Source organism: Ipomoea nil, unplaced genomic scaffold (genome assembly GCF_001879475.1).
Source record: "Ipomoea nil cultivar Tokyo-kokei standard unplaced genomic scaffold, Asagao_1.1 scaffold0179, whole genome shotgun sequence".
Lineage (NCBI taxonomy): Eukaryota > Viridiplantae > Streptophyta > Magnoliopsida > Solanales > Convolvulaceae > Ipomoea > Ipomoea nil.
This window is the reverse complement of record NW_017616607.1, coordinates 2,085,841-2,108,533: the sequence shown is the minus strand read 5'-3', so window position 1 is coordinate 2,108,533 and position 22,693 is coordinate 2,085,841. Positions and strand designations below refer to the sequence as shown.

At 40.9% G+C, this 22,693-nt stretch overlaps 1 protein-coding gene and 1 long non-coding RNA gene across 2 annotated transcripts; both read right to left on the bottom strand.

Moving 5' to 3' along the window:
• Positions 1–1,429: 1,429 nt before the first annotated feature.
• Positions 1,430–3,784, bottom strand: LOC109179588. The gene is made up of 3 exons (XR_002053937.1): positions 3,180–3,784; positions 2,767–2,835; positions 1,430–1,936 (listed from the first exon to the last, which is right to left on the bottom strand). It is a non-coding gene; the product is annotated as an uncharacterized LOC109179588 (long non-coding RNA).
• A 5,620-nt stretch (positions 3,785–9,404) lies between these two features.
• On the bottom strand, positions 9,405–11,326 carry LOC109179655. Its single transcript, XM_019329151.1, has 2 exons — positions 10,470–11,326; positions 9,405–9,603 (listed from the first exon to the last, which is right to left on the bottom strand). Exons 1-2 carry the CDS (start codon positions 11,324–11,326, stop codon positions 9,405–9,407), a joined length of 1,056 nt encoding a protein of 351 aa, XP_019184696.1.
• Positions 11,327–22,693: the final 11,367 nt, after the last annotated feature.

Here is a 22,693-nt window from a genome sequence, read left to right as displayed (position 1 = left end):
TCTGTGCGTGCGGTGCCAACAGTGTGTGCTTTTTGCGTTTATTTTTTTTTCGATGGGGCTGTTAATCTTTTGGCATATAGGTTTCTGTTTCTTTCTTCTTCTTTTTATTTTTTAATTTTTTTTTCTGGTGGCGTTTGTGTGGGGTGGGTCGTGGCTTGTTTGATTGGTAGCATGCGCCTTTGCGTACCATAACATGTTTGTTTCTACTAATGTGTCTCTGTTTCATTTGCTTATTGTTTAATGAAATTTCATTACAAAATTGTAGATTAAGGCAGAAATCTATGCTGAAAAGACCGATGCATTAGCTGCAACGTTGGAGGACATGGTCCAGTTTATGGAGCAGCATAATGACCTCCCCCGGCCCACGGATGGTTTCGCTAGGCTTGTTATTGGGGCTCGGAAATTCATGCGGTTGACAGATGAGTTGGGATCCTCCAGTGCAGCAGCTTCTATTGATGCGAGAGCGGCATGTGCGCTTAGTGAAGACGAGATTTGGGCCAACCCGGCAAACTTTGATGCGGTCGACGTGGTTGTTATTGCCGCCCAGCAGAAGAAAGTTGGCGAAGAAGATCTGCCGTCCACCCCGGTTTTGGAGCAGCAGCAGCCCTCTCCCCGGTTTGTAGTTGCGGGAGCTATCGCGGGTCAGCGCGTGGATGCGGATGGGGGGTCTGGATGGGATAGGCCCAATGGTGTAAGTAAGGTTGTACGCCGTTATTAGGTTTTTATTATTATTATTATTATTATTATTATTATTATTATTATTATTATTATTATTTTATTTTTTTGCGATGGCTCTAGTATGTACTTTTTTTTTGCTATTTTGCCCGTAGGTATCTTTGTTGTTTTGATGTGTATGGTTGTAACACCCTCGATTTTCAACAACTTTTAAAACATAAATTAAAGGGATTAACTGTCTAAACATCATCATAAGAAACGCGGAAGCTAATAAACAAGTACGGGAGATGTTATGCCACACCTACACATCTATAGGTGCACAGGCTAGGTCTAAACGAACGTCAAAGTCATACTTATAAAAATCCACGGCTCACAGGCCAAAAGTCTAACTAAACAGTCACAAGGAGCTACACTAACTAACGATCTGCTAGAGCGCTCTCCAAGATGTTACTCAAAACCTGTAAAGCAACATAAAGATAGAGAATGACACCCGGTCAGCGAACATTGCTGGTAACTCATCAATACGCGTTAAATACCATATATAAATAGTATAAGTCAAAACCATTTTCGAAACGGAATACAATATATATCATTTCAAAAGTCATAGAGAGAAGTCAACTTCAAAGACTCATTCACACTCTCAAAGGAAAAGGAAATCAACATCCTTACAACAACAACAAGACAAGAATACCAACTGTAAATAATACAACTCGAGATGTATTCTACTGATCACAAAGTAAAATACATCAAGACATGCTCAAAAGCAAAGAGTACAAATTCACATATTGGCAACTACATGTCACAGTGACAACTACATGTTACAAGATTCACAATTCCAAGTTCTTATACCATGGAGTCAGCACCACGGCTCAATTCATAGTGGATCAGTGTGGAGGGCTCCAAATCATCAACAAACATGTATCACGTAGTCATCACAACGATCCGGATCACATGCATAGTGTCATCGCAATAACAAGGACCGCAGCCCAATGGAAACAGAGCTAGCAACTTTAAGTGTATACACCCTCTATTGAGATTCCAAGCTCAACGGGTTAGTTACCATCTCTGGCAACCGGAATGAGTTTCCCATGTTGCCCACAAGTCACAAGTAACCAAATGGCAGTCCGGAGCTTCACGTACTACCGGTCCGTTCACACATAAGTCCCCACACTGTCCACTTTACCAGCTCAATCATCTCATCGCACCAATCCATCATCTCCTCAAGAGTCAATACACACGGGATCTAGAGATACAGCAACACCTAGATTCCACACAAAGTGTGTACAACAAAGGATAAGCTCAACAATAGCTTAATCAAGGAATAATCATACACACGGGATCACATCAAGGGATTCAATCAAGGGGTTTCAATGAAGGACATGAAATGATACTCAACAACAACAATGGACCTCAATCCAGTATCAACATGATTGGCAACACGAGTTGCCAATCCTCAATAGAAAGAGACAAACAACACATACTAGTATCAATAACACCAAGACTAGCATGCATATCAAACGGGTAAACCAAAATAGTTCCAATGAACCACAAAGACTCAACATCAATCCAACGAATCACAAGGTTGGATCATAAGCACGATTCAAGACACCAAATCCTAACATGGATTCCTAACTCATCGTTCTCGACATACGAAACATCAAGAAGACTCACAAAAGCTCAATAATTCAACAATGGGAGGTCAAAACATTAAATACCAAGAAGAAGGGATCACGGGGAACAATTCCCCGCAATCATCAAACATGTTCCCCGTGGGTGGGGCCATGGGTAGTGCCCTACCCGTGCTCCTGCCCGCGGGGTACATACCCTGCACAATAATTTTCCCTTCGGGGAAATTCATCAATAAAGCCAAGTTCAAGTCCAAAACACCAAAAAATCTAACACACAACAATAATATGACTTGAACCCAAGAAATAACCAAGCAATGACATTCAAGAACCCTAAGAACAAGCTCTAAACATGCATTACTACAAGACAATGCATCAAATCTCACAAATTAACACAAGAATCACAAGTAGAAGCCAAGAAATCATCATATAAGTAAGAAAATAGATTTTGTAAAGCATGAGTTACCTCATTCGCTTAACCATCCAAAAACAACACCAACAAAGGCTCAACTCATAAAGCCAATCTACCGGGAACCTGTGGATTAAACCGGATCTTCGCTAATTAACAAGATTAACAAGAATTGAACCTTAACTTAATCTTAAGATTAACACCCTTCTTACCAACTAAGCTAATCATCTTATTGTGAATTTAAGCAAGAGTACTAATAATTAAACTAATTACCAAACTAATAGGATAGGACTAATAAATAAAACTAACAACTAAAGGTACTTAAACTATTCTAAGAGTCAAATCCTAGCCAAATTAAACACTAAACAAAGCCTTACAACTAAGCTAATCAACATCTTATTAACCTAATTAACAACAAATCTATTTAACACCCAATTAAACAACAACAACAACATAGGAACGAAGCTCACCCTTTTGTCTTTTTCACGTACTGGCAAGCGGCACTCCAGACTGCTCGCCAACTCCATCAGCCACCATGTTGCCTGCCACCATCGGTGCTCAGCTCAGCCACGCCGGGAGACCACAAGCTACGCCAGAGGAAGCCACTGGTTGCTTCATTAAAAGGGTGACAGCCGGTGGTTGCTCGGGAGGTGCAACACACGCCACTCTGCCCGTTGCATCAAGGAGGAGAACGGGAAGAACGCCGCACCTGGAAACACGTAGTTCCCGGACCACCAAGTTACGCTGGAGAAGGAAAAAGGATACCAACGCTACCATCGTCGATCGCGGAGAACAGAGGAGACGCCGAAAGAAGCTTAGGTCGCCGGTTCACCACCAAAACACGTTCAGAACAGCTGAACACCTCTTACTCGAGTTCGAAGCTCCAGGCAGAAGAAGGTTGCTGTTCGCCAAGGTTGCCGGAGGGGAAGCCCAGGTTCGCCGGACCACCATTCCGTCGGAAGAAAGCCACCCACGCCACAGTTGGACGGAAGGTTGATGCTTGTTGCCGCCGATGGTTGAGGGGAGTTACAAGGAATGGAATGGCGTGTTTGACTGATGAAGGTGAACGAGAGGGGTGTTTGGCTGCTAAGCTTGAAGAGGAAACAAGATATATTCATCTAACATAGGATAGGGTTACTAATACTAGGTTGGGGTTAGGTAATTGGGTTGGGTAAATCTTTTGGGTCAAGAACTATACACACCTATAATTTGGGCATACAAAATAGTACATATATATTTACATATACTCATGGGCTTGACTATCTAGGTGCAAGACTTATATAGGAAAAATGTACTTGGGCTCAAGAATGGTTAATAGGCTTTAGAGATTAAAACCATTTTGGGCTCAGGATATTTGGATACAAAAATACTGGTTCACAATACTAGATAGACTCGAGCTAATTTTCAGAATAATTTATAAATATTTTTAGTAAAATATTTAATATCGGGACTATAATTTTTTTTTAGGAAAATACAGGGTGTCACATCCTCACCCCCTTAAAAGACGCTTCGTCCCCGAAGCTTAGAAAATCATTTTGGGGATAGAGCGTCACACATAAAAAAATGATAGTATATAGAGAAAATATTTTACGGGAAAATATATATATATATACACTATGTTTTGAAAAGATTCGGTTCGGTAAGGAAAAGAGAACGAAAGTTTTAGGTTCCAAACTTGAGGACACGCTAATCAGGAATAGGATCAAAGTCATCAAAGTTGCAACTTAGGAAATAAGGTTGCCACCTTGCACAGAATTGTTTAAAGTGAGGGATCAAATGTTAGATCTAAATAGTCTAACTAATACTGAACAATAGTATACGAGAGATCTGACCTCGTATGAGCGGTAGCGATAGCCGTGTATCTCCAACCATAGTTGATGTTCCTGTTGCGTTGCATCTTAATAGTAGTCCGTTAGCCATGTTTTGCCTCAGACCTGACTTAGAACCCTAGATGGTGTATTGGTATCTACTAAGCAGTCTAAGAACCGTAACTGAATGTGCTAACATCAATCATCCTGTATCCCATCAATCCAGGATTATATTAGGCACAGAGTCTGGTTGACTAACAACTTCTAGTTATTCAGTCCAACCAGACCACTTAATAAGCCTAGTCAACTTGCACCACTTAATTAAGACCCTAATATATAATATACAATATACATTATTAGGGAAAATCTTATGCTAAGTAGTTAGTGATTAGTACTAATTTAGTATATATTTTAGTTACTGTCTATAGAAATTTGAAGTTGTTTACAAAAAGTTTCGACTTTGTACTCAAATAAGCTCTTTTTTTATAAAAAAAAATATATTCAATTTTGCAGTTTATTAATTATTCACAAATATCCAACTAAACCGACGGATAGTCGGATATCGGATAGGATTTAGTAACTCATTTATCCGACGGATTTCCAAAAAAAAAAAGGATTGGGGTTAAAATTACAAACCCGCTATCCGCTTGGATGAGTCCCCCGACTATCCGAACCGTCCGAAACCCGTCCGTGCACACCCCTAGTTCATCTTCAACCCCTCCTTGTGTCTCTCTCTTCGTTCAATCTAGCAGACGCAAGAAGCCACCACTGTGAACATGGACGACCCTCCGTCTCTCTACCTTGAACAAGCCACCACCCTCCGTCTCTCTACCTTCTTCTTTCTCTTGCTTCCTCAGTCAGCGACGGCGGAGATGGTGGAGCTCCGGTGATGGTAGATCGAGGCAGCAACGAGTAGATCGGCGAAGCTCGAAGGCGCTTGACCTTTTTCCGGCGTGAATTGGACAATGAGCAGCAGATCTGATGGATGGCAGCAGATCTGGACCAAGTCCTCCTCTCCGGCGAACTGTTGCGGCGGCCTCCGGCGTGGGCAGTGGCGGCAGATGGCATCGGGGCGGCAATAGGGGTGTTTTGATGTATGTATGTATGTATATAATTAATATACTTATTTATAAAAAAGATATAATAAATAGAAAAATTCCGAAGCGAAGAACCCTTCTCTAAATCTCTCCATCAATGCAATTAGGGATTGACTGTAGAATGGCAACCGAGCAACCAAAGCCGGCGCTTGAAGGCGTGAAAATGGATCTCTTCGAAGATGACGACAAGTTTGAAATTGACCAAGAGTGGGAGGACAAAGAGGAGGGGAAAGAAGTAACCCAGCAGTGGGAAGATGGCTGGATGATGATGATGTCAATGACGACTTCTCCCTGCAACTTAGAAAGGAATTGGAAAGCAACTTTGAGAAGAAGGACTAAGCTAATACAATGTAATACTTTGGCATCATTGCATGTCCCTCTAGAATTGATGTCTTCCTCATATATTGTATTGCACTTTATTCTTGTTGAATGCTTGGACCTTCACATTTCTGCTCATTGTTTTTATCAATATGGTTACAAGTTCTAACAAAAAAAAATAGAAAAATTCATATAAAAATTAAAGAAATGTAAATTTTAGATTTAGTTGAGGGGTAAAATAGGAAATATCAATTATAGGCTATTCCTGAGAACTTAGGAATCGCCTAATACCTTGGGGGGGGGGGGGGGGGGGAATCTCTATTCCCCTTGCAAGGGGAATAGGTCATTCCCAGGAACAATGTTCCTGGGAATAGAAATTTCTACCAAACACCGGAATAGGCCTATTACTGGGAATGCTATTCCATTCCAAGCCTATTCCGCGAACCAAACGGGCCATAGGAGTATTCTGGGCTGTCGATTCACAAGGAATGAGTGTATTTGTTTTGTTTTGTTTTTTTTTTTTTTTTTTGTTTTTTTTTTTTATTTTTTGTTTTTGGAATTTAGGGAATTAGGTGCTAAGTGTTGATACTTAAATTTTGATAAATATTAATTATTTTTAATATTAGTATGTTTGAATATATTTTGGATAATATTGATATTATCTAATTTGTTTAATTAGATAACTAGTATAGTACTCGTGCGATGCACGGGATGGATATTGTTCAAGATATTGTCTACTTGTGTGAATAATTTAATACATTATTAAATTAAAATTTTGAAATTACAAAATAGAAACAATAATGAAAATCCGTTAACATACAATATTAAAAAATAAGTGTCACACAATAAAAATTATTGAAGATTTCAGTGTATACCATGTTGGTTGTTGATGTAGCATTTGTTCTTGAGTCGTTGGCAATCAATATTTTAAGACCACTTGGTTGTTAACTCGAGATGCAGCCACGTACAATTGACCATGCACAAAAACTGGTTTTTTAAGTAACAATCCTACTTAAGTATAATCTTACCCTCACTAAAATTCCCCTCTCACTCTAAAAACTCCCTTTTACCAAAATACCCAAAAATCATGTCATATTATATGAATATTACATAAATATTCATATAACATAACATTCATAACACATATTTTGTTTACATATAATTTCCGTGAGGTGTTGGTCACCGCCAGCTCTGGTGGGCAGTGGAGGTCCGCCGCCGGCGCCACCGCCGGCGGCGGCGGAGGAAAGATTTCCGGCGACGAATTTGACGCCGGTTCTCGGGAGATCATATGAGGATCCTAACTGCAGAGGTTGGTCAGAGGTTAGGCCTCACGATTCACTTCGATTTCCAGAGATTAGTGAGACGAGAGGTTCTCCGTTATGGAGTCGTGGGGTAGATAGATACGACTGAGGATGGACCATCGAAGGACTCTGTTCGGATTCTACAAGAGGACTGGCTGAGATTGGCTGAGAATGAGCGCAAATCCACTCTGATTGGGAAGTTTATGAGAAATCTCCCCCCCCCCCCCCTCGCTTGCTCAGATTAGGTCTAAAATCCGCGAATGTGTCCTTGCGAAAGAGTAGGTGCAGGTGGGATCAGTGAATGCGAACACAGTGCTTCTCCGATTTTCGTCCGATTTAGATTGTAAAAAAGCGCTGTTGAGAAACCGAGCGACGATTGATGGCGAGAGCTTTTGGATTGCAAGGTGGTCGCCGGAATGGAAGCCGGGATGCGATTCTCCTCTGATTCCGGTATGGATACATTTTCCGAACCTCCCACTTCATTTATTTGATGCTTGTATGTTAAAGAAGCTATGTTCTCCGATGGGGGAGATGATAGCTCTGGATTCTACTACGGAGAAACGATCGAGGCCTAATGTGGCCTCGGTCAGAGTGGAAATTGACCTCCAGCGACCTGTTTTGAGTAAAATCTGGGTAGCAGTTGGGGTAGGGGGGGAAAGGCTTTTGGCAATCAGTTGTTTATGACAGAGCTGTGCCTAAATTTTGTGCTGAGTGCTATAGAATTGGCCATGAGAGATCCAATTGTAAGAATGTGAGAGCTGGAGATCCGAATGGAATAGTTGAAGAAGATGGCACGCCACATGTTTGTGGAAATGCCCCTGAGAATCTGCCCAACCCTGGGAAAGGGGATGGAGCAAGCTTGAATGGGATAAATGAGGAACAACTGGTTCAGGATCCTATAAGGGAGGTTGCGGACAATTTATTGGATGAAGTTGCCACCAAAGTCTTGAAAGAAAGGGCTATTGAGACTGCTGAAAATTCAAAATCAAAGGAGAAAGCTGTAGAAGCAAGGAAAGGGGAAGCTTATGGGAAGGTCCAGGTGAAGGGGGGAGGGCAGAATTTGGCTTCCAATGGCTTGGGTAGCTCCAAGGACCCTAAAATGAATATCTCCCAGGCCTTAGTTGGCCCTGGTCAGAAGGAAAATGAACAGGGGAGGGATAGCACAAAGGTGGCTGATGCTGAGTTTGAGAATAAAGGAGGTAACATTGGAAACATATCTGGCTCTAAGAGGCTGGCTGGGGGAGGCCCAGAACAAGGGAAGCTGAGTAAAGCTAAGAATCAACAGTCACAAGAAAGGAAATGGGATGATATGGTTGAAGAGGAAGTGCATGGCACAGCTCTGAAAGAACAAAAAGCAGGGCATTCCTTACCTGCAGGATCATCTGAAGGCAGTCAACATGTAGTGACCTCTAAGCAGAGGGAAAAGGGGGCTGTGCAGGAGGATTCTGGTGTGAAGGACAGTTCTGTGGCTGGGCATAGGTCCTTCATAGTCAACAAGGAAGTGTGGGAGGAAGCTAAGCAGGAGATGCACACATACATGGCCAAAATAAAGAAGGAGATGGGGCTACAAGAGTTTGAAAAAAGGAAAGGAGAAATAGTGGAAAAAACAAAGGTGTTATATATGGAGAAATTGAAAGAGATATCAAAAAAGGGTGGGAAGGAAAAGGAGGAACCTGGGGAGCTAGTAAGGGGTGGTGAAGCTGAGCTGGTTCATAATGATGAAGAAGAGGGGTATGAACTAGATGATGATAGTGTAGAAGAGTATGATGAGGAAGGGGAAAGTGAGGGGGAGGGATATCTTGAAGATTGTCAGGTGTGGATGAGTGAGGTAATAGAGAAGGTTAGTTATGATTGGATGGATGGGGTGTTGAAGGTCATAAAGTCCTATATGGATGTGGTATATGATAAAGAGGAAAAAAGACATGTGGAGGATGAGGATGCCATGGCTATAAAGGCTTGCATTATTCTTATTGAACTGGCTAAGTCTGAGCTAGAAGAGGACTGCTTTGATCCATCAACTAAGTTGGGCTGTCAATTAAGGGCAAATCTGGAATTGATTGGAGGGAAGATTTGTAGATGGACCTGGAGAAGACATGGCCCAGGCTATCCTCATGAAAACTGAAATCTTTAGACGGCAGCAACCTATTGGGGTGGATGGCTGCTGCTGTGAACTAACCCCCCTGTGGGGAACCTGGAGTTTTGATGAGATGTTTTGCAGAAGGAAGATGTAGATACAAGGCTCTCTGAGGATTGATGAAGCTGAAAGGGGGCCTGCAGGTATGATCTGCAGATTGCCAATGGTGATTAGAAGTGCTGGAATTTGGAATTAGAGTGGATTTGGAAAGGCTAAGGTTCATATGTGATATGAAGCTGGGATTAAACAAAGAGAATCAGGACAGTACATAATGGATTCTGATCTACAAAATATGAATGGAGTTGTTAAGATATGCTATGGTCTGCAGCCATTTGCCAAAGCTTTCGTGGAAGGAATGGTTGCCATGGGATTGATCCTATCATGGGAAATGATGTCTTGTGTGTGCCTTATATAGAGTGGTATTGTTTTTTTTTTTTTTTTTGGATCACAATAGATTTTAGGCTCATGATGCTCAAGGAATGAGCAGCTTAAGAAGGCAGGAATCTGGGTCTGTGGGAGATATAAGGTTGGTCCATCATACTTGGTGGACCAAGGGATTTTTAAGGAATGTTATGGGCTGTGGGTTCGGTTCTCTTGTTTGCAAGATTGGGCTAATTTAATTAATTAGCCCAAGGAATTTTCTGATGGCGTGGGCCACTTGTGGATATGGGCTAAGCCCACCTGGCTTATTATGGCCGTGGGTCGGTTGGGAGTAGGCCATTATGGCCGGTTATGGTGGAAGGCCTTATGGCCAGTTTTGGGTTGAGAAGGCCGAAGGCCTTGATGATACTTAGGCCATTTTGGCCGTGTTTTGATTTAGGCCTTAGGCCATTTGTTTTATAATTTTGTGTTAGGGTGGTCACTTTTGGGCCACCCTTGTACATATCATACTCTTTGTGAGCCATGGCTCACTTTTGGGGCCAAGGCGTCTTTATGTAGGCTTTGGCCTTTTTGAGATATGAAATAAATGCACAGTTTGGAAAAAAAAAAAAAAAAAAAGTAACAATCCTACATGTGACAATGTTTGTCCTTGACTTTTGTTAATAGTATTGCATATGATAACATCAACGAGAATTGTCTTCGTCGAAACTTGAATGGAAACCTGGTATCAAACAGTGACATGGACATTCTGGGTATCAAGACTTTTGTTCCTTTGTTAGCATCATCCATTAATTCAGCTTCAATTACACAGTCTGCTAACTTGGTGATTACCAACCGCGTACCATTACACAAACCAACTGAGTGATCAATATTTCTTAACAACATGACTGGTGAACCAATTTTTAGAGTTAATGCATGGTTCGGAACACCTAAAGCTCTAATGCCGTTCAAAAATTCAGGTGTGTGAACATCACCAAGTATTCCAGCGTCTGCATCAGCTTTGCATATTGTGTCGCAACTAAAATATGTTCTACTTTCAGCCGTATGCAACTCACTTATATACTCATTCACTGATTTCACTACCTCTAGAGTTGGTGCTAGAATAGAACGCCCTTGAAGATAACTTGCATTAGAATTACCATTTGCAAACATAGGAAATGTACTTCTAACAATGGTTTTAATATGGTAACCATAGAATGGTAGTAACATAGTACTGTGTATTTCTACTTCTGCATAACCATCATTAGGTCCACCAATCTTGCCATCGCCAATTGAAGCTATCCAATTTGCAAAGTGTTGTGAAGATTGTTGTTCTACAAAGTCTTGTACAACATTCAAGCGCAGGTTCTTTGTGAGCTTCATTACCTTGCAACTGTTCCACAAATAGAAAGAATTGATAGCTACAGGAACTATATCTTGTCTAGTACCTTTGGGAATTACGGGTAGAATTTGACGGAAGTCCCCACCCAGTACTACTGTTTTACCACAAAAAGTCTTGTTGGAACTATTAGGGTTTACAAACCGCAACAAATCCCTCATGGTCCGATCTAGAGCTTCAAAGCAATACTTGTGCATCATTGTAGCTTCATCCCAAAATATTAATAATATAAACAACACCGTCTTAGTATAATATTGGAACCTTGTGGTGCCCCATTAATAATAATAATAATAATAATAATAATAATAATAATAATAATAATAATAATAATAATAATAATAATAATAATAATAATAATAATAATAATAATAATAATAATTATTATTATTATTATTATTATTATTATTATTATTATTATTATTATTATTATTATCTAGAAATGGGGAAAGTATACTGTCGATGCTTCTTCATTTCTTGAGTTCTGTCTCTCTCTATGGGAAGATAGACGATGAAGAAATTCGAAACTTCTCACTAAAAATTGAACCATTCCGATCAATTATTCATTCTTTCTGAGTGTTAAATCAATATATCTTTTCCGGAATCTTTGATTTCTGACTGGATTGTTTGATTTTGTATGGGTTAAATCCCTAAGTGTTGCCGAAATTCTCGAACTTGCATGTCCTAGTCACCGGACAACGATATTCCTGGTAGTTCAGACTTCAGAGTTTATCTTCCCGGACGTACAACTCCGATCGAGTCTCAGGTTCCGTCCGAGTTATACTCGTAAATCATTTCCGGCTAACCCATCTCGATTTTTGACCGGCGATTCATGTTTTTATTGTTTACGATAACTTTTTTTTTCACTAATTTATATCGCTTTTGCAGTTTTTTTTTTTTTTTAATTTTTTTGCCAAAAAATAATACTATTCTAATGATGCTCTTGTTCGAATTAGGTTTTTTTTTTTATAATTTAGGAATAATAGTTCATAAATACTCTATTTCGGGAGTTTTAGCTAGTAATCGGCCGAATCGTGTAATGGATTGGGAATTTCTGACAGAAAAGAGGTAATTTGATTAAACTTTGCATAGAAAAACCCTACATGCATATTCAACACTATATGTATCAGCTCCTGACTAAGCATAACTGCCTAACAATCCAGCTAAGATCACAAAAATAAAAGGGAAATATAATTCATAAATGCAAGGGTAAAACGGTGTCGTTGGATGCTTCTCCTACGAGGCCCCAACCGCTTAGCTTCAAACGACGTCGTCTGAACCCTCCTTAACGACTTTCAACTGCTGTATTTCAGACGACGTTGTGTACTCCTATCCTGCCTCAGCTTTCTTCCTTCTTCTTCCAGCCTTCTTCCATTTCTTAATTTCGTTCTTCCCTTCCAAAGTTGTTACAATACCCCATCCTTCAGGGGATCCTTGACCCCAAGGATCAAACAAAGGAAACTGGCTCACCACATGATAGTAGTCCTCCAAAGTGGCCTCCTCTTTGGGCAAGTTAGACCACTGCACAAGGATTTGTGTCACTGCTACATTATTTCTTTCCACCAGTCTTTTCCCTAAGGCAGCTACTGGCTTAGCCAACACCTGCCCCTCAGGTCCTGTGGCTGGAAGGTCAGTTTGGGGTACAATCCCTTCTCCCACCTTCCTCTTAAGCTGAGAGATGTGAAAAACTGGATGGAGGAGTGTCCCAGGGGGCAATTGCAGCTTATAAGCTACTTCACCAATTCTTTCCACCACCATATATGGCCCAAAATACTTAAAGGAGAGTTTTAGGTTATTTATGACTGCCACTGTCACCTGTAAGGCTGAAGCTTGAGGTATACCTAGTCCCCCACATTTAATGTCATCTCACTTCTCCCGCTATCAGCTTGTTGCTTCATTCTGTGCTGAGCAATTCTCAAATTCTCCTTCAATACAGTTAGGACAGAATCCCTTTCTGAAAGCCATCTAAGTTTCCTTCCCCTTGTAGGAGTTCCTACTCCCATTACAGGTGGGGTATAGCCATACAAGGCTTGAAATGGTGAGCACTTAAAGGAGGTGTGATAGTTTGTATTATACCATAATTATGCCAAGTGCCCAAGTGTAACCACCTAGCCCAACTCCTAGGATTTTGAAAAACCATGCACCTGAGGTAAGTTTCAAGACATTTGTTCGCCCTCTCAGTTTGTCCATTTGTCTAAGGGTGGTAGGCAGTAGAGAGATTCAGTTTGACTTGCAGTTTCTTGAATACAGCTTGCCAAAACTTACTAGTGAATACCTTATCTCTGTCTGATATAATATCTTTAGGAAGGCCATGAAATTTATATATATATTTTCTATAAAGATTTCAGCAACACTTTCAGCAGCAAAGGGGTGAGATATTGCAATGAAATGACTGTACTTTGTCAACCTGTCTACCACCACCAAAATGACATCTTTTTGATTGGATTTAGGGAGTCCTTCTATGAAGTCCATGGAAATACTTTTCCAGGCCTCATCTGTAATAGCTAAAGGCTGTAAGAGTCCAGGGCTTGCCACATTCTCATTCTTGCACTTTTGGCAAACATCACACACCTTCACCACTTTTGCTTCTTCCCTTTTCATCCCTTTCCAATAGAATAATTGTTTCATCTTTTGGTAAGTACCTTGTTGGCCAGAATGACCTCCCAGAGGGGATTCATGAAGTTGCAATATCAGTTTTTTCCTTAACTCTCCAGAGGATCCAATGTAGATCCTTTGCTTGTACCTTAGTATACCCCTTATCACAAAAATGTCAGGCTCAGCAGTAGGGCTCACCAAAATAGCTGCTAGTGTCTTAGTAGCCCATGTGTCCCCTCATAACTTTTCTCCACCACCTCTACCCATTGGGGTTGCACAGTTGAGATGGATTTCAGTGCAGGTTCCCCCTCCATCATTTGCCTAGATAAGGCATCAGCCACACAGTTCTCTGACCCCTTCTTATATTTGCTGGTGTAGTCTAACACCAACAGTTTAGTGAACCCTTTTTGTTGCATGGCAGTGGTAATTTTATGTTCTAGGAGAAATTTTAAATTGTGGTGGTCTGTTATAATGGTGAAGTGCCTCCCCAAGAGATAAGATCTCTATTTATCAATGGCATTAATGATAGCAAGATATTCCTTTTCATAGATGGACAGCCCTAGATGTTTTTCTCCAAAGGCCTTACTGAAAAAAGGAATTGGCTTCCCTTCTTGAAGAAACACAGCCCCCACACCCTTATAGCTTGCATCTGCCTCCACAATAAACTCCTTTTGGAAGTTAGGAAGAGCCAACACTTGGGCACTGCACAAGGCCTGTTTGAGTTGTTCAAAGGCTATGTCAGCTTCCTCAGTCCACTTAAAAGCATTTTTCCTAAGCAAATTTGTGAGGGGTCTGCTTATAATCCCATAAAACCTTATAAATCTTCTGTAGTACCCAACAAACCCTAGAAATCCTCTCAAAGCCTTGACTGTTAGAGGCTTAGGGGTTTGCAAGATCTGTTTTTAAGCCTTCCCTGGAGATGAAATGCCTAGGTATTCCACCTTATCTTGGGCAAATGAACATTTGCTCATTTTAGCTAAGAGATCATGACTCCTCATAAGCTGTAAGACCTCCATGAGGTGTTTCCAATATTCCTCCCAGTTGGAACTATAAACCAATATATCATCAATGAAAACTAGTAAAGACTTCCTCAATAATGGTTGAAAAACCTGGTTCATCAATGTTTGGAATGTGGCTGGGGCATTGGTAAGCCCAAAGGGCATCACCTTGAACTCATAGAGTCCTTGGTGAGTCCTAAAAGATGTCTTGAATTCCTCCCCCTCTTTAATCCTCACTTGGTGGTATCCTGATCTCAAATACAGTTTAGAGAAACAGCCTGCCCCTGCAAGTTCTGAAAACAAATCCTCTACCACTGGTATGAAAAATTTGTTTTTGATGGTAATGTTATTCAGTGCCCTGTAATCTATAAAAAAATCTCCAAGTGTTGTCTTTTTTGGGTACTAATAGAACAGGTGAGGCAAAACAGGATGTACTTGGAACAATTACCCTAGCAGACAACATCTCCTCCACCATCCTTTTTATAGCATTCTTTTGATCAAATGAGTATTTATAAGGGCCATTGTTTACTGGTTTAGCCCCTGGAATTAGGGGAATGGAGTGGTCAAGGGATCTTTTGGGGGGAAGTGTGGAAGGCTTAGCAAACACATCCTGAAATTCCTGTAGGATAAGGGTGAGTTTAGGGTGTTCACTGTGGGTTGAGGTTAGGTAAACTGCTTTTCTAGCTCTGTAGGGAAAGGGGTTCTACATTGCACCAGGAATCCTATCACTCCTTCCTTATGCCACCTTCTAACTTGTTTCCCATAAGCTTCTTTCAACAGTATCTTTCTGGTTAATCCTCTTAGAAATACATTCTTCCCTTCTTTGTGAAAAGAAATGCTTGGAGGTCTAGTATGCAGCTGAATGGGAGCATACTGGTTCACCTAATCCATTCCCAAAACCATGTCACATCCTCCTAACCTCAATAATTTGAAATCTTTAATAAATTCTTCCCCTTGAATTTCCCACTCAACCCTTGGCAAATTGAATCATAGCACCTTCTCACCATTTGTCACAGTCACAATCAGTGGCTTAGCTTTCAAGGTTCCCTCCTTAATTGGTTGATTAATTTGGGGTCCAAAAAGCTATGGGTACTACCACTATCCACAAGAATCACCAACTGTTGTTTTTGGATGTGGTCTAATAACTTGATTGTATTCATGCCTTCTCCTCCAACTATTGCACATAGGGAAACCTCAGCCTCCTCACTGTTTTTCTCTTCTTCAGGCTGTTCAGACACATTTTGATCCTCATATTCCTCCTGATCCTCAATTAGGTTGAAAGTAGGTTCCTTACATTTGTGTCATGGCTGCCATGGTTCAAAGCACCTAAAACATCTTCTTTGTGCATTGAATTTTGTCAATTCTGGGAAGGGTGAGTTAGATGATTGGGCTAATGGTATAGGTTTAGGGCTGTTGGATATGAGTGTAGTGTCAGTATGGTGGGAATGGTAAGGTTTTGGTTGTGGGGGTGGTCTGGAATTCCAGGAAGCAGATTTACTAAGCTCATTAGTCTTTAGCCCCTTTTCAAATTGTCTGGCAAACCATTTGGCTTCCACTAGGTTGTTTGGTTTAGTTGTTCTGGCAAAACACCTGAGGTTCTGTTTTAGCCTTGCCACAAAATTATCCATAAAATAAACCTTAGTTAGATAAGGGTGTACTTGTAGCAATTGACTCTTAAACTCCTCATACTTATCTGCAAAATCATCTACTGATCCTCACTGCCTCAGGGCTGCAAATTACTCCATCAATGACACCCCATTGCTACCAAACCTCATACAAATAGCATTAGCAAAATGTTGCCACTGGAACCCCTGCCTGGGCTCACTCACATACCCCTCATACCAAACTTCTACTCTCCCAGATAAGTGGACAAACAGCAGGTTCATAATCTCATATCTGGGAATGTGTGCTATCATAAAAAATCTTTCACATCTAATGATCCAATTTCTAGGATGTTCATAGTCAAATTAGGGAAAGTCAGCTTTATACCTAGGGTAGAAATCCATTCCTATCCTCCTAAGTGCCCAATCTCTTGCTGGAACCTCCATTGGATCATCATCCTGGGGCTAATCTGCAAGAGTTTTGTTAGCTCTCCTGCCCGGTGCCTGACTGGACTCTCCTGGCCACAACTCAGGTGGATCTCCCAGCAGAAGGTGTCCTTAGACTGATGCCTGCCCAGGTGACCCTTCCATCACAGGTGGAGCTGGACGATTCAATCTCAGGATTGACAAGATATCTTCTCTAAAACTTCCAAAATGGGCACTCAACTGGTCCTTGTGGCTCTGATTTTGTGACTCTATGAGGCCCCTGAGCTCCACGATCTGAGCTTCAACCACCTTCATGCGATCTTCCATGACGGGCTCTGATACCAAACTATAATGGACTGGGAATTTCTGACAGAAAAGAGGTAGAGAGAAGAAGAAGAAAGGGTAGGGAAGAGAGAAGAAAGGAGAAAAATAAGGGAGTTTGATTAAACTTTGCATAGAAAAACGCTACATGCATATTCAACAGTATATGTATCAGCTCCTCACTAAGCATAACTGCCTAACAATCCAACTATGATCACAAAAATAAAAGGGAAATATAATTCATAAATGCAAGGGTAAAACGGTGTCGTTGGTGTTAAGACTTAGTAGTTTATTGTTAGTAATAGTAGGCCTATTCTTTTGGTTGGTTGTAACTAGCTTCCTCTTCCTCTGGTTTGTATTCTATATATTCTGATGTCTTGAGTTGAATAAACTGGTTCCATTCAACTCTTACATGGTATCAAGAGCCAATTCTCTAACCGAGATTTTTTTTTTCCTTTCTACCTTCTTCATCATGGCTGCTGCATCCCGAACAACTATTATCCAAATTTATGCCACAACCCACTTCCCTATTAAACTCACTTCAACCAATTTCCCAATTTGGCGAAAACAAGTAGAGTCCACACTCATAGGGCTTAATCTTGTGGGTTTTGTCGATGGCACTAATCATGCTCCGGCCAAATATTCTGACCAGGCATCAACCACCTTAAATCCAGCATACGCAACCTGGTTCAGGAAAGACCAGATTATCCTGAGTGCTATCTTAGGAAGCTTAACAGATACACTCCAACCTGTGATATCATCTGCAGCATTTGCATGTGATGCATGGAAGCGGTTATCCACCAGTTGCGCTGCGTCTTCCCGGGGACGTATAGTCTCGTTGAAAGCCAAGCTAGCGAAGAATCCAAAAGGCACTCGCCCCATTGAAGTGTATATGCGAGAGATGCGAGCCATTGCAGATTCTTCGGCCCTTGCTCAGAGTCCAATCAACGAAGAAGATCTTGTCATTCACATCTTTACACAACTGGCTGATGAGTTTAATCCAATTGTAGCGACTCTCCGTGTGCAGGCTGACACCATCTCATACGATGAATTGCACGGTGTCCTCACTGATTATGAACGATTGTTGAAGGATAATGAGGTTGCTACACAACACTGCATGCCCACTTCTAATGCTACACAACGAAGGTTCAATGGTCAATGGTCATCATCCAACGCTGGTGTAGCTACAGGTTAATGGCAGAATAATAATCGTCGTGGCAAAGGAGGTTCGACGGCGTCCAATGGAAGACAGAATCAGCCGCGAAACACAGGAAATCGTTCCACCCGATTTTGCAATTATTATGATTATCCCGGGCATGATACCAAGTTCTATCGTAAACTTGCCAGGTTTTTGAAAGATAATAATATTACTGTTCTTGAACCACAGAATAGTGGACGTGCGTCTCCTATGGTGAATACTACGAATACCACTACAATGGCGACACAGTCATGTATTATGGATTCTAGGGCCTCACATCATACTGTTACTGATCTTGCATTTCTACAAACCTGCTCAGATTATACAGGACCTGAAGAGATTGTTTAGGGAGATGGTAAGTCATTAAATATTTTACATACTGGGTGTGTCTCTCTACCGTCTGCAAATCGGTCGCTTGTCTTGTCCGATGTTTTGTGCGTGCCTAAGTTACAAAAGAACTTAATTTCTGTTTCCAAACTTTGAAAATCTAATCCCGTTTCGGTTGAATTCTTTGCCTCTCATTTTGTTGTTAAGGATCGTCGGTCGGGAACACACCTAGTACGAGGTCCGGTCGTGAATGAGGTTTACAGCCTTCCAGTCCAGCGTTCTGAAGTCAATGTGTCTTCCAAGTCCTCAATTCCAAGGTGGCATCATCAATTTGGTCATCCATCCCATAAAGTTTTAGCCTCTATTCTAAAAAATAATAATATAAGTTTTGATCACCAGACACTTGACTCATTTACTTGTACTTCGTGTCATATGCATAAGAGTCATAAATTGTCATTTTCTTTTAATTCCATGTCTAGTTCACAAACTTTGCAACTTGTTTACACTGATGTATAGAGTTCATCAACCACGTCGGTTGATGGGCTCCGATATTACATTAATTTTTTTGACCATTTCACAAAATAAGTTTGGTTGTTCCCTCTTAAAGTCAAATTTGATGTTCATGCCGTTTTTTTGAGTTTCAAAAATATGATTGAAAATTATTTTGGGTACAACATCATCTCAATTTTTTTGATAATGGTGGTGAATACACCAAATTAATTCCTACATTTAATCATATGGGGATTTCTCACTTCACCTCTCCACCTCACACTCCGGAGCATAATGGGTCCGCCGAAAGGCGTCATAGACATATTGTAGAGACAGGTATGGCCTTATTACACTATGCATCTATACCCTCTACATATTGGTCTTTTGCGTTTCAGGCGGCAGTATATTTAATAAATCACATGCCCACTCCTATTCTCCAACACTCAACACCGTATCAAAATTTGTTTAATAAAAAACCAAATTACGGGAAAATTCAACCATTTGGGTGCTTGTGTTTTCCTTGGTTAAAGCCATATTTTCCAGCCAAGTTAAACCCAAAATCACTACCTTGTGTCCTTTTAGGTTACTCATTAAGCAAGTCTGCCTATAAATGCTTAGAACCGGCTAGTGGTCGTATTTATATTTCACGACATGTCTCATTTGTCACTAATGAATTTCCTTTTCAAGCGCTAGTTAGTAACCAACAGAATAATTCCTCTTGGTCATTGGCCGCTGAGCAACCACCACAAATCATAATTCTGACACCGTTTCTGTCTCGCCTACTCCACCATTTGCTCCGACTTCATATGAACAACCCACACAGCAATCTCCAAACATTTCTTCTTCCGCTCATGTGTTCTCTGATCCTACCCTGTCTGCGGCGCAATCTCAGCTACCGTCTGTCCCTGAAGTTTCAGAGTCCTCCCAAATCTCACAGCCAAACGTGTCAGTGTCCTTACCATCTCCTGAACAGTCCGACCAACCAACTGTTGTGGCCAGGCCACGACGGCAGCGACGCCCAAATCCTAAATATTTTAATGACAAATTGGTGAATGTGACGACAACACATCCTATTGCCTCATCTATTGAACCACGAACGGTGTCACAAGCCTTGCAGAATGAGTTGTGGATGACTGCTATGTCTGAGGAGTTTAATGCATTGGTGAGGAATTCCACGTGGGAATTAGTCCCTCGGGCTAATCATGAAGTGGTTGGCTGTAATTGGATTTTTCGGGTGAAGCGTAGAGTCGATGGCTCGGTGGATAGGTTCAAAGCCCGGTTGGTACCAAAAGGTTTTTTGCAAGAGCCGGGTCGAGATTATTTCGAGACTTTTAGTCCTATGGTAAAACCAGTCACTATTCGTGTTATTCTTACAATTGCTTTGTCACAGGGATGGTTGTTACGCCAACTGGATGTCAACAACACCTTCTTGAATGGTACTTTGTATGAAGAGGTCTATATGGAGCAGCCAAAAGGTTTTGTTGATTCGGTTTTTCCCAACCATGTATGCAAGTTGAAAGAGGCAATTTACGTTTTAAAGCAAGCCCCGCGGGCTTGGTACTTAGAGCTATCTAATTTTTTTTTATTGCCTATGGCTTCAAGAAGTCTATAGCTGATTCGTCCTTATTTATTTATTGTACTGATTCTGTAGTTGTGTATTTCCTGGTGTATGTTGACGACATCATCATAACAGGAAACCACTCTTCTTTCAATGCTTTGTTTGTGCGGTACCTAGCTGATCGGTTTTCACTTAAGGACTTGGGTCCGCTCCATCACTTTCTTAGTGTTGAGGCGGTTCCTACGTTTGACGGATTATTCTTGTCACAGAGTCAGTACGTGATTGATATTTTGGACCAGTTCGGTATGACGGGGGCGAAGGAAGTTTCAACGCCAATGTCACCTTCGGTGGACTTATGTGCTGATACTTCTCCTACCTTTGATGCGACGATGTATCGCCAGGCTATATGTCGGTTGCAGTATTTGGTCATTACCAGACCAGAGATTTCCTTTGCAATGAATCGTCTAGCTCAATTTATGGCGTCCCCAGCTGAGGTGCATTGGCAGTCTGTGAAGCGAATTTTGCGTTATTTGAAAGGTACTGTTCACTATGGCTTGCACTTTCGGGGAGGTCCTTTTGGTTGTCTTTTGGCTTATTCTGACTCGAACTGGGGAGGTCTTCATGATGGGGGTCGCTCCATGACGGAATATGTTGTGTTTTTTGGTGTCAATGTTGTCTCCTGGAGATCTGCTAAACAACGATATGTGTCTTGGTCTTCTACGGAAGCTGAGTTTCGGGCACTTGCTAATTGTGCTGCTGAGGTCATTTGGATTCAAAATTTGTTAAAAGAGCTTGGGATTCGGTTACAACGTTCACCTGTGCTGGTTACTGATAATTTAAGTGCTTCGTATGTGTGCAAGAATCCAGTTTTTCACTCCTGGATGAAACACTTGGCGCTCGATTATTTTTTTGTTCGTGAGCAAGTTAGTTCAGACTCTCTTCGGGTCAAACATGTCCAGTCTTCTGAACAGGTTGCTGATATCTTGACAAAGCCATTGGGCCACCGCTTGTTTGTTGGTTTTCGTAACACGATTGGTCTCACTAATGGTGCGCCAATCTTGCGGGGGCGTGTTAAGACTTAGTAGTTTATTGTTAGTAATAGTAGGCCTATTCTTTTGGTTGGTTGTAACTAGCTTCCTCTCCCTCTGGTTTGTATTCTATATATTCTGATGTCTTGAGATGAATAAACTGGTTCCATTCAGCTCTTACAGTTGGATGCTTCTCCTGCGAGGCCCCAACCTCTTAACTTCAAACGATGTCATCTGAATCCTCTTCAACGGCTTTCAACTGCTGTATTTCAGACGACGTCGTGTGCTCCAATCCTGCCTCTATTTTCTTCCTTCTTCTTCCAGCCTTCTTCCATTTCTTAATTTCCTTCTTCCCTTCCAAAGCTGTTACAAATCGTAGGTTTTTTCTATGAATGAAATAATATATACTGTTTCTTTTTTCATAATATTGAACATGCAAGCTCACAAAGTTATTTATGAATACATACATATTTCAGTGCAGCCAAGAAGAACATATATACAACCAAGAATGACAAAGGCATGGAAAGATGCATTTCAGAAGCTCAAATAAGTTGTAACTGGTAAAAATCTAAATTTAAACTGATGTGGTGTTATGTTACTTTGTCTGATATTCTATGCTTCCTCTTGCTGCCTATAATAACTTAACCAAATATTTGCCTGTGTTTTTATAGAATCACATTCTCATTTGCAGTTTACATGCTTATAAAAACGTAATGATTACTTTCAAATTTCATTTATTATAACACAGAGTATGACTATTCAATTTGCATTGAAATGACCAATGTGTGCTACTTTGGTCCCAATTAAATAATGATGTTACCCCATTTTTGTTTCATAACATATTAGTGTTGATGTTAGATTTTTTTTTCACATTAGCTAACATTTTATTTCCAAGTTCTTGGCATATGAAGAAATTAGAGTTCTGATGCCATAGGTTTAAGTTTAACTGTTTTATGACAAGTATTGAAAGCGTAAGATGAAAAAATTCAACTATATCACTCACAGGTTATTGTTAATTTTGGAAAAAAA